The 16,690-nt window shown below is 45.3% G+C and overlaps 1 protein-coding gene across 1 annotated transcript in view; it reads left to right on the plus strand.

Annotated features, from left to right (window-relative positions):
• Positions 1-16,690, plus strand: part of MALRD1 (MAM and LDL receptor class A domain containing 1) — a 662,703-nt gene that overhangs the window by 457,983 nt on the left and 188,030 nt on the right. Inside the window, exon 30 of the mRNA XM_075588643.1 lies at positions 947-1,104. Coding sequence (XP_075444758.1) covers positions 947-1,104 — 158 coding nt within the window. The remainder of the gene's footprint in view (positions 1-946; positions 1,105-16,690) is intronic.

Raw genomic sequence — 16,690 nt, forward strand, 5'->3', positions numbered from 1 at the left:
ACAACACAAGGAGTAGGAGCACACCTGAGATACATGGGCTATATGCTAATAGAATCCATTTAAATATACTTTGCATATCCTATTAGCATATATCCAAGTGTGTTCCTTTTTGTGAACAGGTGTCGCTCCACAGGATATATAATATATATCACTTGGGACTCTAGTAAAACAGAACTCGCTCTCTCTAATCTCTCTCTTCTCCTCCTGAAAAACGAATTTCAGTGCATGGAAGGTTTGGGTGAATGGAATGTGCAGTGGCGGACGGTGGTATTGCATGCACTTGGACGAAGCTTTGAAAATGTGAAACTTCTCATTCACAGCAAATTCCATGTCGGTGAAAAATTTGCCTATCTCTAGCTGCCAAAATAATCTCTAGCTGCCAAAATAATGTTTTATTTATGTATTAATTTACCAGTATTAATGTGTTTAGAATTTAAGGTTTACTAATGTTAAGAAAATTGGTGTTGAGCTTTGTTTTCTTTTCTTTGTCAGTATCTTTTTTTTTTAGGATTCATAAATATATATTTATGATGTTGCTAGCAAAAAATATTGCATGAATTGTTTATATTCATCGCTATAAATGCATGTGTGTGAACAGGTGTTTGTCATCCATTTGTGGCCAAAAATCCCCTTTGACAATTAGAATTTTCTGCCAAAACAGTAAAAAATGGAAGATTTATAGTATATAGAATTACCATATAATAGTACTGATTGTTTCTCCCTTAATCTTTCTTTCTCAGTTTTAGATGTAGTTCACTTGTGAGTTAGCATATCAATCTAGCAATTATAATTGAAAATGTCAGAATTAGTTCTAATTTACTGTATTGAACAAGGTGTGTGTAGCACATTGTTTTTGTATCTACAGTATATTTGTATGTACTGTATCCATATGTATATATGTTTTTGTTTATATGTATATAAAAACACATGTTCTTTCATTTTAAAGGCAGTGGAAGACATTTCCTGTATGCCAACTCATCTACCTGGCAAGAAGGGGATACTGCAAGGATATTCACAACTAACGTTTTCCCTGCCGCTTATGATACATGTAGAGTACGTTTTTGGTACTACATATTTGGACCTCCACAGTCAGGAAAACTAAAGGTAAATAGATACAATATGTAAAAAAAAATAATACCTGATGGTGCAGTCTATCCTACAACCAAAGTGCACAAATTGCAGTGTTATTTTTAAGTTATTAAACCTGGGTGATGGATGCCTTCATTTTTTTTTTTTACCAAACTCTAAAAACTACTATTAGCAATTTTAAATATTTGTTAAAGTTAGTTTGTAAATATGGTGACTTCAGACTTGGTTATGTCTTGATTCTCTCTATTTAGTTACTTCAGTTTGTATGATATCGCAATTTTTTTCATCAAAAGTTGGCACACGCAACTTTCCCTCTCCCCTTCAAGATCAAATACATAACTGACAGCACTTCCTCATTTAGACGCTCTTTTCAAGAAAATGGATTTCTGTTTCATTTCCAAAGAAATGAAAGCACCAAAACAGATGCTACAAAAAATGGTTACATTTGTTTAATATGCCCCATGTCATTTGATGAAGTGAAACACGTAAGGAGAACACACACTTGCAAATTAGTTTTTTTTTCCACCATGATTGTATGTTTTTAATAAGGATAAACTAAAGAAATTATTTTTATAATAACTTTATTTCAAATAGTGCCTTTCTCCCAAAGGGACTCAAAGCGCTTCACAATTACATTACAATATAGTGCGTGATGCACAGCACATAAGATTTTTTCAGACACAAATGATTTTAAAATCTAGGATTTTGGTGCTTTTTTTTATGAGCGAACTGGCCGCCGTGCGAGGACTTACCCGGCATCTGCAGTTCTCTCCTCTCTCCTCGCTTCATCCACATGCGCGGTACACATCTCCAAGGGGTTTTTTCTCAAACATGCAATGCTTTATTGCTAACGGACACACACACACACACACACACACACACACACACACACACACACACACACACACACACACACACACACACACACACATACACACACTGTGACGGTAACTTTGTGACAGGCTATTAATAATACACACCAAAAATATAACTGGGTTGAACTGAACGAGGCTTAGATATGATAAAATATAATTATTCCTTGAAAAAGGTGAACACAACAAGATATACAAATTACAGACTAAATATAGCACTTACTTAAAGGTTAGGACAAGAAAGCCATCAGGATACAGGATGGGCCATTTCTTCCATAACTCAGGTTCAGATGTAGACATCACGACAATACATGAAGATCATGAAGACCATGAATGAAGACATTTGAGTAAGGGAGAGACTCTGGTTTAAATACCATTTCAACCCCCTCTCTTACAACTAAGGTGCCGAGCTGGCTAGAAAAATCTCTTTGAAGGAGATTTTGGCTTCCCTTGTAAGTGTGAAGACTGACACTTAAAAACACTCAGTCCCTTTGTTCCTGCCCTTAGTATAAACAATCAGGACAGTTAACTTTTGATCACTCTTGATCACAATGCTATGCTAATTCTTTCAGGATGCCCTTCCTGCTTTATTAGCATAGCAGATGGGGGTCTGCATTTTCAGAGCAGATCCAAAATCACATACACACTTTAATACCTACACATATTAAAATACCTGGTTCTGGTAGGTCCAGCAGGTCCAAACTTTCCAGACCTTAATGCCGGACGTGGTACACTAAAGGGTCCAAGTTTCAGCCCGCTGCGACCTTCGGAACCGGAGTTATACAAATACCACATAAACCATTTCATATTTTATTATAAAAATCACCGCTAAAAAGAAATCTCAGCTTTTCACTAAATCCCCATTGAAAACAACGGACTCCGCCACCATGGGTTTCAATGGAGCAACTCTGCCATTGTAGTCAATGGAGTTTCCCACCATAGAATTTCAATGGAGACACCGCCGCCATTGAAGTCTATGAGAAAAAACACCAATCTTTACATTCGTCCACACTCCGTCTGGTTTGTCGGAGGGGGCTGGGAAGGGTCATGCATTAAAGCCGGAATCTGGGCTACATGCCACCCAAATCCCATCCCCCTGGTCATTCAAGAACCAGAGATATGGACTTACACTTTTTATCATTTTACACTTAGTCGTTTTTATGCAACGCGGCTTTTCCCCATTGCAATCAATGGCCGGCGCCGCCATAGACAATGCATGGCGCACGCCGCCATTAGATTCAATGGGAACTCCGCTCTGCCATTGAAGTCAATGGCGCGACCCTCCTTCTCCGCTCGACCCCTTACGGGGGTCTCTCATTCCTGGACCTGGTGTGGGTCGTGTGTGGGGGTTCCCAGGAGCTAGGGACAAAAAGAACTTTATTCCCAGGGGTCCTAGAACTTAAGATTCCCACGCCAACTGTCTTTGAACTTAACCAAAGTGATTAAACTCTTTTCAAAGACATTGTATCCGCTTTTGCGGTCTGCGGTTTGGATGGCTGCCAACCTGTTCCTCGAGGCCGGTGTTGAGGAATCTCCATTGAAGTCAATGAGCCCATTGACTACAATGGGAAACTGCCGCTCCTCCTCTCGGACGCCACCTGCTGGTCGTCACTGGAAAACAGGTCCAAAACCGCTACTTCTGCCATTAGAAAGCATGGAGGCTCGGGGGCGTGTCTATGACGGCATCCAAGAAGGTCGGCTGAAGGAAGAGCTCCAGAGACCCTTCCGACTAAACCCTAATTTGCAGAAGTTTTAGCCCACCAAAAAACTTCAAAAAACCCATAAACCAACCCACGAACCTGTCAGGATGACATCTAAGGGGAAAAACCCTTCAACTCAGGGAGCGGGGAACTTCTTTATGCCCGCAAAGCAGCCCGCTGAGGCGGGGAATAAGAGGCAAGATGGCCCCCAGGCCTCAGGCCAGAAAAGCAAACAAGGCCCCCACGACCCACCGAGCCCCGCTGAGGCCACCCCACTCGTGGACGGAGGCATTACTAAAGAATATTTAGAGGGTTTACTCACTAAACTCCAACGGTCCCTGCAATCCAATCTAAAAGAGGCTGTGGCAGAAATCAGGCAGGACATCCACGGCCTGCAGGAAAGAACAACCACACTGGAGACTAAGCTAGATGAGGCTGCGCACCACCAAACTGACGCAGACGAAGAAATAATTTGCCTGGGCCATGAGATTAATGCCTTAAAGGATAATCAGGAAGACCAGGAGAACAGGGATCGCCGCCAAAATGTACGCATCCGCAGTATCCCTGAGACCGTACTGCCCTCGCACCTGCGGGAATACCTGTCTGACTTTTTCCTCCTCCTCTGCCCCGAGCTTGAGCCGCGGGACCTGGAAATGGACAGGGCGCACCGGGCCCTGGGCCCCCGCTCTGAGGACCCTAACCGCCGGCGGGACGCGATCGTGCGCCTACACAGTTACACAGCTAAGGAAAAGCTGATTACTGCAAACAGAGGGAAGAGCACGATTGCGTTCAGAGGTGAGCAGCTGCAGATTTATAATGATCTGTCCAAGCGGACCGTGGACCGTCGCAAGGCCATCCGCCCCCTGACCCTACTCCTCCGTGAGAAGGGGATTTCCTACAAATGGGGGTTACCCTTCAAGCTAGTGGTCCCCCATAAGGGCAAATTCCTTACCCTGCGCCATCCAGAGGACATGGAGCACCTGGCCAAAGTCCTGGGACTCCCGCTGGAGCCCTTCCAGCCGGAACACCGCCCGGATGGCCGGCCACGAGACAGGGACAGAGATGATATCCCCGTTCGAGCCTCAGAGAGGATTGCGGAACAAAGACAGTCCCGGGACAAATAGAGGACTATCCTGCACAAACCTCGGCCCGCATTAGAAGAGCCCCTCACGCACACACCACAATAGCAAGCACAACAACACCTACAGGGAAATTATGTACCCCCCCCCCCAAATGGCGACGGGATCCCTCTTACCTCCACACGTGGCCATCCCTCTCCCTGACGATTGCTGCAGCTCACGACCGGTTACGGAGGCAGCATTACACCACAGCCGCCTCAAGGACACCACAGCAAGCGCGGGATCCCACGAGGCTGACTCTGGTGCCTCGCGGAGGGTCCTGGCTCGTATAGCCTCCAACCCCAAGGAGCCCTCAAGATGGCGATGGGTGAGGCCATTTCTCCCCTTGTGGAGCTCCTTCACCCTGCAGCTACCTGGGGTCCTCCACAAGATGGCGGCCGAGGAGGACCTGCACCAACGAGTCGCTCCACACCGCCCTAGACGAGCGCAGGCTGACGTCATCGGAAGGCGCAGTGGGTTCCCGCCTGCGACGTTGGACGCACCAGAGCGGATCTACGGCAGCCCGCGAGGAACATCCGGCCCCACTCGGCACCCAACTACTGTCCGCTCCCCCTCAGCCTACGCTTGGCCCCACGTACCCGAGCCTGGTCCCCCCTGCACTCCCCAGGCTGGCGGCGCCCGGTCCCCTGGCTTCCTCCCCCCCACGCAGACCCCCGATCAGCGCATACCTGGGATGGCCCCCCACAGACGCCCAGCGGAGGCCTGAACAGGTTCAGATGCAGCGCCCCGGGGCGCTCCCCACCGGGTGACTCCACACTGTGGCACACTGCTCTTGGTGCGGCCCCTGCCCACCTCCCCCTCCCCTCTCTCCCTTCAGGCCCCCCTTGCCCCCCCCCCTTCCCCCTCACATGCAGACCTCCCCCTCTCCTCCCATCTCCCCCTCCCCTGCCTTCCTGGCCTCCCCCCCCTCTGCCTTCCCATCCCCCCCCCCCTCCTATGAAAGTCCCCCTACCTAGGCAAGGAGCACTCCCAGGTTGACTCACCCTGGATCTCACCGGCCCTCCAGGGCCCAACAGAGACACTGGACCTCCAGCCGCACTGTATAGGAAATGATTTATGTCTATGTGGCCTAAAGGTGCATGCATTGTGTTCACCCCCCCCCCCATATTCCCCCCCCCATCTCCACCCCCTCCCCCTGCCCCCCCCCCAAACTCCCCCCTACCACTACCTCCCCCCCCCTCCCCCCTTTATCCCCCCCCCTGCCCCCCAAGCTTCCCCCTACCACTGCCTTCCTCCCTTCTCTCCCCCCCCGCCTGCCCCCCCCCTCCTCCCCCCTCCCCACCCCCCTGCCTCCCCCAAAATTTCCCCCTACCACTACCTTCACCCCCCCCCTGCCTCCCCAAATTTCCCCCTACCACTCCCCCAACCCCCCCCCTCCCCCAACCCCCCCCCTCAGCCCCCCCCTCCCCCTACCGCCCCCCAGCCCACCCCCCTCCCTCTATAATCAATCTCCCCCCCGCCCCCCCACTCACCCACCCACGGATCGTTCTCCTGTCAAGTCACAGGTGACTATCGCCGCTCCAAGGCAGCTTAGGAGTGGATTGCTTTAGTTCAGTATTGTATGTAACCAATCTGTCTAGTATTGTATGCACACAGCTTATCAAATACGAGGTACAATGTTGGTTTTGAACGCTATGCTTACGATATGTCAGAACTGTTCTCCCCCCCCTCTACCCCTTGTCTCCCCCCCCAACCCCCTCCCTCCCCCTTTATCACCCCCCTTTTCTTTTTTCTTTTTTCTTTTCCTCCCACCCCCTCACCCAATCCCTCCCCCCTACCCCCCTCCCCCCCCTCTCCTTCCCCTCTTCTCACCCCAAGGACCACTCCACGGAGGGGACGCTCCCGAACCTCACCGCCCCAGGAGTGCCCAAGAAACCACAGGTTCATGCTACCTTATAGTCACCTAACCAAGCGGTCAAGGTACACACTAGGAGCGCCTGAAAATACAATATAGAAGCCAGGTATACATTACCCGGACCTTTACAGAAGCGGCCCCCTACCCAGCCTACCCCTGAACCCCCCGCCCGCCCGCCTCCCCCCCACCGCCCACCCTCAGTACTGAGCAGCCTGGCGCCTGCCCTCTCCCCTTCCAACTCCCCACATTGCCCATACAGGAGAGAATCCCAATCATCTGGCTGTTCCTAGATCAAACATTTAAAAAATTGGGATTCAGGGACTCCTTTCTTAAGGGGGTCCAGGCGCTTTACCAAACTCCATCCGCATCAGTTAGACTATCAGGTGGAGGAGCGGAACAAATTCACATTCGAAATGGTACCCGACAGGGTTGCCCCCTCTCCCCTCTTTTCTTCGCTCTCACGATTGAACCACTGGCGGCCAAAATAAGACAAAACCCAAACATCCAGGGTATTCCCATGGCCACCGAACAATACAAAATTTCCCTATTCGCTGACGATATTATCCTGACCGTGACCAGACCCCTCACTTCCCTCCCCAACCTCCAGATGGAACTGGCGGAGTTTGGAAAGGTATCAGGGTATAAAATAAACAGCGACAAATCTGAGGCCCTAAATATTAGTCTTCCCGAACCCACAGTCAAACTCCTTAAGCTAAATTTCAACTACCGATGGTGCCCCTCATGCATTAAGTATCTGGGAATTAATGTATCTAGGCACTATCGGGACCTATATAGGGATAACTACCCGAAACTATGGGACCAGATCAAAAGGGATCTAGATCGGTGGGAGGGTTACCAGATCTCATGGATTGGGAGGATGATCTCTACCAAAATGAATATACACCCAAGAATGTTGTACCTATTCCAGACGCTCCCAATCCAAGTCCCGGCCACCGATCTAAAATATATACAGAATAGACTCCTCCACTTCATTTGGCAGGGTAAGAGGCCCAGGGTAGCCAGATCAGTCCTGATGACCACGAGATCCAGAGGAGGGATGGGGGTACCTGACCTATACAAATACTATCTAGCCGCCCAGCTCAGGCAGGTAGCAATGTGGAACTCAGACCCGACCCGATGTTGCTGGGTGGGAATGGAAACTCGGTGTGCCAAACTGCCTTCTCTGCAAGCCTGCCTCTGGAGCCTGAACAGAGGAGATGGCCACTTACACAATCTTAAGCTACAGGCCTCACGATTCACGTGGGACACCTGGTCCAGATGCAAACTTAAATTTAAACTCACATCCACAAACTCACAACTCACCCCCCTCGTTAATAACCCTAAATTCCCTCCAGGATGCGGATCTAAGCTGTTCGCCCACTTTCAAACACGGGATATAGAGGCGATTGCCGACGTACTGAGCCTAGGGAAGCTCCTGAGCTACCAAGAACTGAGGAATAAATTTAAAATTACAAAATTGGACACCTTTAAATATCTACAAATTAGAAATTTTGTTAGAACTACATGCCCTCATCCAGAATACCCCACTCTCAGTTCGTTTGAACTCCTGTGTGAGGACAAGTCTCACCAGAAGGGACTTTTCTCTGATATATATAATATCCTAATGCGCTCAACATCCCCAACACAGCACGACTACATGCTGCGATGGTCAGCTGATCTAAACGTTAATATAGAAAGAGAGACTTGGGAGGAAATCTGGCAGGCAGCCTCAGAAACTTCCCTTTGCACCACAATTAAGGAAAACATCTATAAAATCATGTTTGGCTGGTATCTTACCCCAGCACGATTAAACCAGATCTACCCTCTGGCATCAGACCAATGTTGGAGAGGCTGTGGTAATAGAGGGGACATGGCCCACATCTGGTGGACCTGTCCAGAAATTGTGAAATACTGGGCCAAGGTCCAAATTCTTTTAAAAGAGGTCACCGGCCTAGTAATTCCTATTGAACCACTGACCTTCCTGATGGCTGCACCCATGCCGAATATAGTTCGGCCCACCAGGAAATTAATATCCTTCATTCTCACTGCGGCGAGATGCTGTATTGCGGCCTCCTGGAGGAAAACAGCTACGCCAGCGCTCAATACGATAAAGAAAAGGATTGGGGAAGTATTGACAATGGAAAGGCTCACAGCCAACCTCAGACAAAAAACCCAGGCCTTTGAAGATATCTGGGAACCTTGGTTCCACTTTACCAGAGCGCCCCGACCAGCACAGGGGGGTGGGAGTCTAACTCCCCCCCCATAAGGAAAAAAAAAAAAAAAAAAAAAAAACGTACGAATTTCACCAGCAACACCCTATCAGCCAAGTAGGACGACAACACCCTCCCCTCCCCATCCCCCCCCACTCACCCCTCCCTCACACCCCCTCAACTACCCCACCACCCTCCTCCCTTACCTTCTCTCTATGAAGGCTCCCCCCCTCTTTTCTGGACAACTTAGGTTGCCTTTCTTTCCCCCCCCTTTAAAAACTATGTTTTGGAAAATGTTAGGCAACAAAATATGTCAGAAACGTTGTATTCTCTAAAAATGCCTAATAAAAACATTGAAAAAAAAAAAAGAAAGCATGGAGGCTCAATGGCGACCTATGGACGGCTGCAAAATGGAGCCTGAAAAGGCAGGAAAAGGGAACAAAGGGCTATAATCACTAAATTAACATTAACCCCTTCCCTCCCGCATCAACCCTAGTGTATGTGTGAGTGCAAACACCAGGATAACACATTACATTTACACAGGGGAATAAACATTTGGATATTGAAGCAAGGCAAAACACATTACTGGACCTCAGTCCAGTTAACCCCTTGCTTCCCAGATGAGAGTAGAGGGTGGCCAAATGGGGGTGTAACCCCTTTAATCCCAGGCCAAATGCTCTCTATCATGTCACACACACACACAAACACATAATTTTAGCATACCATGCAGGAATCTAACCTATGACCCTTCATACACTAGTATCGATTCTTTACGTGCTATACCATAGGATTGATGTGATGTAATTGACTCTATTATCTCTATATTATAGTCATTGAAATCACACAAATCCTAAGGTGTATGGAGTAGAGAATCGCTACCAGTGTATGAAGGGTCCTGGGTTAAATTCTTGCATGGTATGGTATAATTTATAAATTAGAATTTTATATAATTATTTATAAATTAAATAATAATTCTAAATTATACGTTAAAATAGGACCCTGAACACCACGTTATAACGGTGTTCAGCTGTATTAATATTATTAACAGAAAGCATTAAAATGATTCTGTGTTTATTACATTATTCACATATATCTGTCTTGTACTATACACAAGTTTTATCATTATCATGTGTTTCCTATTCTTTCCTCCTATTTGAAAAGGTTGCAGTAACAATACTGAACAATAGATGAATAGTATGCGGTCGGAAATAATTTTCTAAATGTATTTGGGGATCTTGAGAGTGAGTTTCCTGGAGGTATAAAATGTCACCCTTTGCCTTTTTGAGCTCCTGATGACGCCGTCTGATGACGTCACAGGCGTGTGTTTGATTATCTAATGCTGAGGAACCGGCAAGAAGAGCTCCTTTCCCCGCAGCAGTAGCGAGGTGGTTCAAGATCTGTATCTACATCTTGCGGCAAGTGGTCTCATTCGAGCGGAGGACACATAAAGACTACCATATGGGAGTGTAGGAGGAGGATTGATCTGGTGACCGATACCATCCTATCCACAGTTGCAGAGTGGTAACATGTCCATAACATGTCATGCTAATTTACCAGTTGTTTGATGTACGTGCAATACTCACCTGTTTCACCAATACAATTTTAATTTACATACTACACCATGAGGTTTTTTGCGCTGTTTCTCTTTTTGTTTTTGTACTAGTTTCGGTTTGTGGAGCCATCCCACGAGCACAGCAGCACTACCTTTTAACATAACAGGTTTATTCAATTATTATTTGCACTATTCTATTTTTGCACCAATTGAGCAGATCACCCCTTTTTTTCTCAATATATTCTATACTGCCTGTAGATACTACTAATGATTATGCTAATTGTGCTAAAACTTTACCAGAATATTTCAGTTTGAAACATATCAGATATGAACGATACAAATATAGAAAGACTAGCTAACAAGAGTCTATGGACCATATGTAATTTTATTGCTGGAATTACTGTAGCTCAGGGGTGTACATTTGTGGATTTGGATAAGAGATCCCTGCACATGTTATTGTGTCCTGTTCATTATCTACTCTAAGGCACAAAAGCATTGAGAGGAGATTGTTCCTTGAAAGACATTTACAAAATGTCATGTGCATGAGAAATTTCAGAGCTTCAGGCCACAAACATGGAAGTAAGTACCAAATCACATCTATCGCCTTGAACAAAGAAGCAAAAGAGGAACAATGCTCTGATAATTCTAAGAAAAGTTAGAAATGTGGAAAAAACTTTCCTCACAAAAATCAATGCCCTGCTATTGGACAAAAGTAGAGATGGGCGAAGGAGTCAAAATTCAAACCGCTGATTTTTTGCAATGAAAATTTTATCCACACTCGGATATCAGACGGCGGCTAGGGCACTCACAAATTTGTCTGAATGGTGCTGAAACCGCCTTTATTTTCAAATTCGATCACAGATTTGACAAAGTTCGAATAAGTGCACACGTTCCTGCCCACTTCCTTACTGTTGTTGTTTAGATTGTAAGGTAAGGGAGCAGGGTGTGGCCTGGTGGCTGTGTAGTGTGTAGCTAGGCAGGGAATAGGGACGGGAGGTGACAGCCAGGCAAGCAGGGAGTGGTACAGCTAAGGAGAGCGAGAGAGAGAGAGAGAGCAAAGTGAGGTGAACAATATATGTCCCTCTTGCTGCTTTGCTTTCTGTTCCGTACAGTGGTCCTCCTGACTTTCTGGGTGGGCTGATGTTGATGCTGGTGAAACTGGCACTGGCTGACTGGCACACTAGGTGTACAAATGAAATATATGTTTAATCCCCCTGTTACGGAATTGGTGTTATTATAATATAATGCTATTATATAGTAGACACAGACATACAAAAACACTCTGCTCACCATACAAATGCTGAAATATCAGGTGCATAGGGGAAATAAGTACATAAGAACACACAAAGGAGTGACCGAAAGGGGCCACCCAAGCCACCTAATAACTGCACTCATAATATGAAAGTAAGGGACAAAGTATACTTAAAGTAGTACTGAAGAGTAGATAGGGGTAACGGTCCCCCCCAATTGATGAGTGCTGCAGAGTGTACAATCCCTTTGGAAATCAAATGTCAGTATTGCCAATACCCGTGGAGTAGTGGAGCAAGAGCAATAAATAAATGCAGTAACGACTTAAGCCCCTATTGAGGGAAGTGGCCTAGCGATGAGACATCAAAGAGGAGACGGGGATGACCGGTGAGGGGCTCATAACCTAAAACCGGGCCCCCATCTGCAAAGTCGCGCAAAGATGGCCAAATCACCTGGGGTAGTAAAAGTCACTTACTGAGTCTCCTTGCTCCTAGCTGGTAAGCGCGCTCCTAGCTGGATGTAATCAACAGACAAACATCCCAACGAAGAGACAGAGTCAGCGGGCACTGCTGGGCAAAGGTACAAGGCTGGACTGTGCTGTTGTATCTAAATTGAATTTATTGAATCATGCACAAAATGGATAAAAAGGGATAAACCCCTGGCAGAACTCTAACGCGTTTCAATCCTTGCGGGTCTTTGTCAAAGAATATAGAGCAATACAACCTGACACGTAGAATCACTGATATCACTGATCAGTAGTGTGCTTCCAATGCTCCGCTTGTGTTATGTTTCAAGAAGCAGTCTGTGTAATTAGTATCTCCAAACTGCTGCATTCACCATCTCCGCTCGTCACTGTGACAGTCAGGAGTACTGAGGTCACTCTACCCCAAATAGGTACCCCAAACTGATATCAGTGATTCTACGTGTCATGTTGTATTGCTCTATACTATTGATGCAGCAACTTGTTAAGATTCCTGTGCTGCTCTGAGGCGCATTTCCATCTGCTATCTAGGCATTATATGGATTAAGTGTTTAGTAGTGACTTCCCCTATGGCACTTTAGTCAGGCAGTGCTATACTCTATATCATAACTTTAGTATCTAGCTATGACTTATGGACTGTATCACTGCTAACTGGGATCCTGCTTGTATGCTGCTATTACTCAATGTGTGGGCAAGGCTACTGTCTGTTTTGGACTTCCCCCTTCAGTGAATACCTATTTGGGATATATATAGTTGTATCAGATCCTGTGTGTACATTACAGGACCTGTTTAAGTGTGGTTATTGTACCTTACAACTATACTTCACACTGTGATTTTGAGTCCTACGTGCATTCACCAGATGCTCCGTCTCGTCTGTGGAGTTTTTAACTACACTGTATATATTTTGTCACATATTTTTGCCGTGTTTTACAGTTAATTGAAGTTAGTTACACTCTGCAGCAGTCGTTAATTGGTGGGGACTGTTACCCCTATCTACTCCTCAGTACTACTTTAAGTATACTTTGTCCCTTACTTTCATATCATGAGTGCAGTTATAAGGTGGCTTGGGTTACCCCTTTCGGTCACTCCTTTGTGTGTTCTTATTATATAGTAGACACAGTACACAGTACAGCCCGGCTGCTGATCTGACTACCATGCCCCAGCCACATGAAACACAACTGTAACTCAATGTGGACATTGGACAGACTCACATTATTAGACAGATAAGATCTGATTCTGCTACAGATACACTGTACAGATCAGACCACTCCACTCGATCATCTACGAACAGACACAAGTCCAGGACTCCAGACTAGATCAACAGTAGAACGTCCCCAAGATTCCTGCACCCACTGTCCAGGTGCCAGGGGTTGGCTGGCAAATTATAGCCCGGGGGCAAGCCCAACCAACTTGCCCAGGGTCCAGGTATCCCACACACCAAACATAGATGCATGCTACACGCACAATACACACATATACACAGCATACAATAAGCAAGCTCTTTACACATGCAAAGGCACAAAAACCAGATATACATACCATATACAGTACATATGTACACACATCAGAAACACATAACACACACCAAATACACACATCAGATGCATGCAGCATGCATGAACAAACACTATATAAACACATGCACACCACATATAGACACAGTGCATGCTATACATATATGCAGACACACACAGAACATATATGCCCACTGTACATAAAGATGTAACACACTTAATGGTACCCAATGGCAATACATGTGTCATACTGTATATACACACATAGTGTGTGTATATACAGTATAAATATATATAGTAGAAAATCGCGCTCGAAGTCCCTGACGTAAATAACTGTTTAATTATGAAATATCTATAGAAAAATATATTTATGGTTACCATGAGATGATGCAGTCTTATTAGTACCACTGATGTTAAAATGAGTCACTTGTCCAACAAAGTAAAGGTGGTTAGGGGATTATGAAGCAGGATGAGGGCTAATCAAGTGCTGCTGCTCAGATAGTGTTTTTTTAGTCACTTTAAGTTTATCTAGAAGATCAAAAGCGTGTTTATGCTATTATGGCGGAATAAGAGATTTTTTTGTATAAAGCAAACTCACAATGTTCTTTCTTGTAAAAGCGCATGTAAAGGTTACAAATAGGGAAATAGGAAAGCTAAAAAAAAGAAAGAACTACTCACCAGAGACTCATCTTCAAGCAACGGAGGATCATGGACTTCTTCACATCATGTTGCTGAGGATCATTGCGTCGTGGGGCAAGTGTTGACGCCACTGCTGGATGAGGAGGATGAATCTTCATCCCAACAAAGGTAAGAAACACATTGATTTGATTTAATTGTGTATTATTTTTTTAGGATGCCCATTGACTGACAATGTGTTTATCAATGCCCTTTTCATGGCATCAATGTATTTTTTTGGATAATATTTGTTTTTATTGAATTGTAATGTATTTTTTTTTTATTTTTTTTTAGGTTGCCTATTCATTGCTATTGTGGAAATCCATGCCCATATTGTGGGCATGGTTCACCACAGTGACAATCAATGGGTAGAAGGGATGGGGCTATTTTCCCCAGAGAGGGTGGTTAGGCCTCTCAAGTGGGTAGTGGGCGGGGATAACTGTCACGGGAGACCAGGCAAAATACACCCTTTGTGAATAGAACAGGGAAAACCCGGGCGCTACCTGGAACTAGATAGGAGTTAGAATGGGGTATATTATCCACCTTGAGAGTGGGCAAAGTGTCCCTCTGTTGCTGTTCCTCCTGTGACTCAAACCCCAAAGGAGGATCTACCCACGATCCTTCAAAGATACAGGAAATAGAAAAAGGGAGGATGGGGGAGCACAGGTGGAATCATATATACTCTGGACTCAGATGTGTAAGACTCTGAGCTGCTGGTGTGGGTGATATAAATCTATGTATAATCTCAAACACTCACACGGCCTTGTGCAAATGCGTGTGCATCAAGGTATCTTTACGTCCTATGTTCTTTTCTTTAAGGGTCTCGTCTGTGCTTTTCCTTCTTCGTTGGTGTAGATCCGTCTCTTTTGTTCTGAAGTACTTCACCTCTCGTCCGGACTGGTTCTTCTATTTCTTGTATTCGTTGTTTCCCTCGGAATTAAAGAACACAGGTTCAGCGACAAAGAGATAGCATGCAAAGGGGACAATCTAGGTGGGGTTAATCTATGAGGTAGACGGTATATCATCAAACACTCACACGGACATGTGTGGGTGTACTCAAGGGCTAAGGTATCTTTTGGTTCCCTGAATTGGTCTCACTGTTCCAAATAGTAGGTGATTGATTATAATGATAATAAAATATTGTTACTCACACGGCCAAGTGTGAGTGCACACTTGGAAAGGTATCTTTGGTTAGTCCTGATGTCTTGTGTTGTAGAATTTCTTGCCGCTCCTGTTCTGGATTCCTAGCTCCCAGGTGGGTAAATAAGAATATAAGTCCAAGGATACCGGGCAGAAACTTTATTGAAGTAGTAAACAAAATAAAATGTTAAAAACAGGGGTATATAACAAGCCCTCCGCTTGCTCAACTCGTGGGCTGCGGTAGGGGAAGGGGTGGGAGGCCCGTCTTTGGGATATTCAGCAGTCTCGTGGTGCTACAGCCGCTCGCTCCGCGTCCGGATGGAGCTCTGTACTTCCCTGTTCCTGCTCCCGACGGTGGCCGCAAAGTGTCAAAGTAGTGGGGGATTTTGAGCAACGCGTTTCGCCCTGTGGGCTTCCTCAGGCTCCGTAGTTAGGAAGGCTATTGTGCACTACTCCGCTTTTATGTGTTGTGGACATCCTAACTACTATGCCCCCCTCGATCTAAAACAGCTGGGCTTTAATACATAGATAGACATTATGTGTGGTGGGTTGATTAGCCCCAATTGGAACTTTCATTAGTTCACTTCATGTTTCAAATGGGCTTTGTTTTGAGCATGCTTTTAAGCAGCCCTCTCATTAGTGTTAAGTGATCTTAATTTGCGTTTCTTCCTTTTTACAGCCCATTGGCATTTTCAAAAGGATATCCTACATCATTATTCTATCAGGGATAAAGAGGTGATGTAATACAAAAGTGTAAACAGGAAATATGTTTACTATTATGTAAAAAGAGTTAAAAATGTTTAAAAATAAAAATAAATAAATATCCAAGTCCAAATGTACGTCCTGCATAATTGTGTATATACAAACATATATATAAAAATGCCTCATATATATTATAGGAACATTTAAAATAAGTCCATAGCCTGTAATAGTTTGTTAGTTTATCCAGATCTGCAATATGAATCAAAAACATAATTAGTGCCCTATAATTAGATATGGGGTGCATAACTCATCTGAAATCAATATTCCGAAAAAAGGATGGGGGGGGGGGGAGGGGGTTTGGGGGTGGATGCAACTGGACTAGAGTCGGGGTTCGGACCTATCTGCTTAAAGTCTAAAATGTGACATGTGGGATTTCTAAAACCACTTTTTTAAAACCACTTTTTGGGGTGGGGTGGAAAACTTTATAACTAATGGAATCAATAAACTGAAATC

Source organism: Ascaphus truei, chromosome 2 (assembly GCF_040206685.1).
Source record: "Ascaphus truei isolate aAscTru1 chromosome 2, aAscTru1.hap1, whole genome shotgun sequence".
Taxonomy (NCBI): Eukaryota; Metazoa; Chordata; class Amphibia; order Anura; family Ascaphidae; genus Ascaphus; species Ascaphus truei.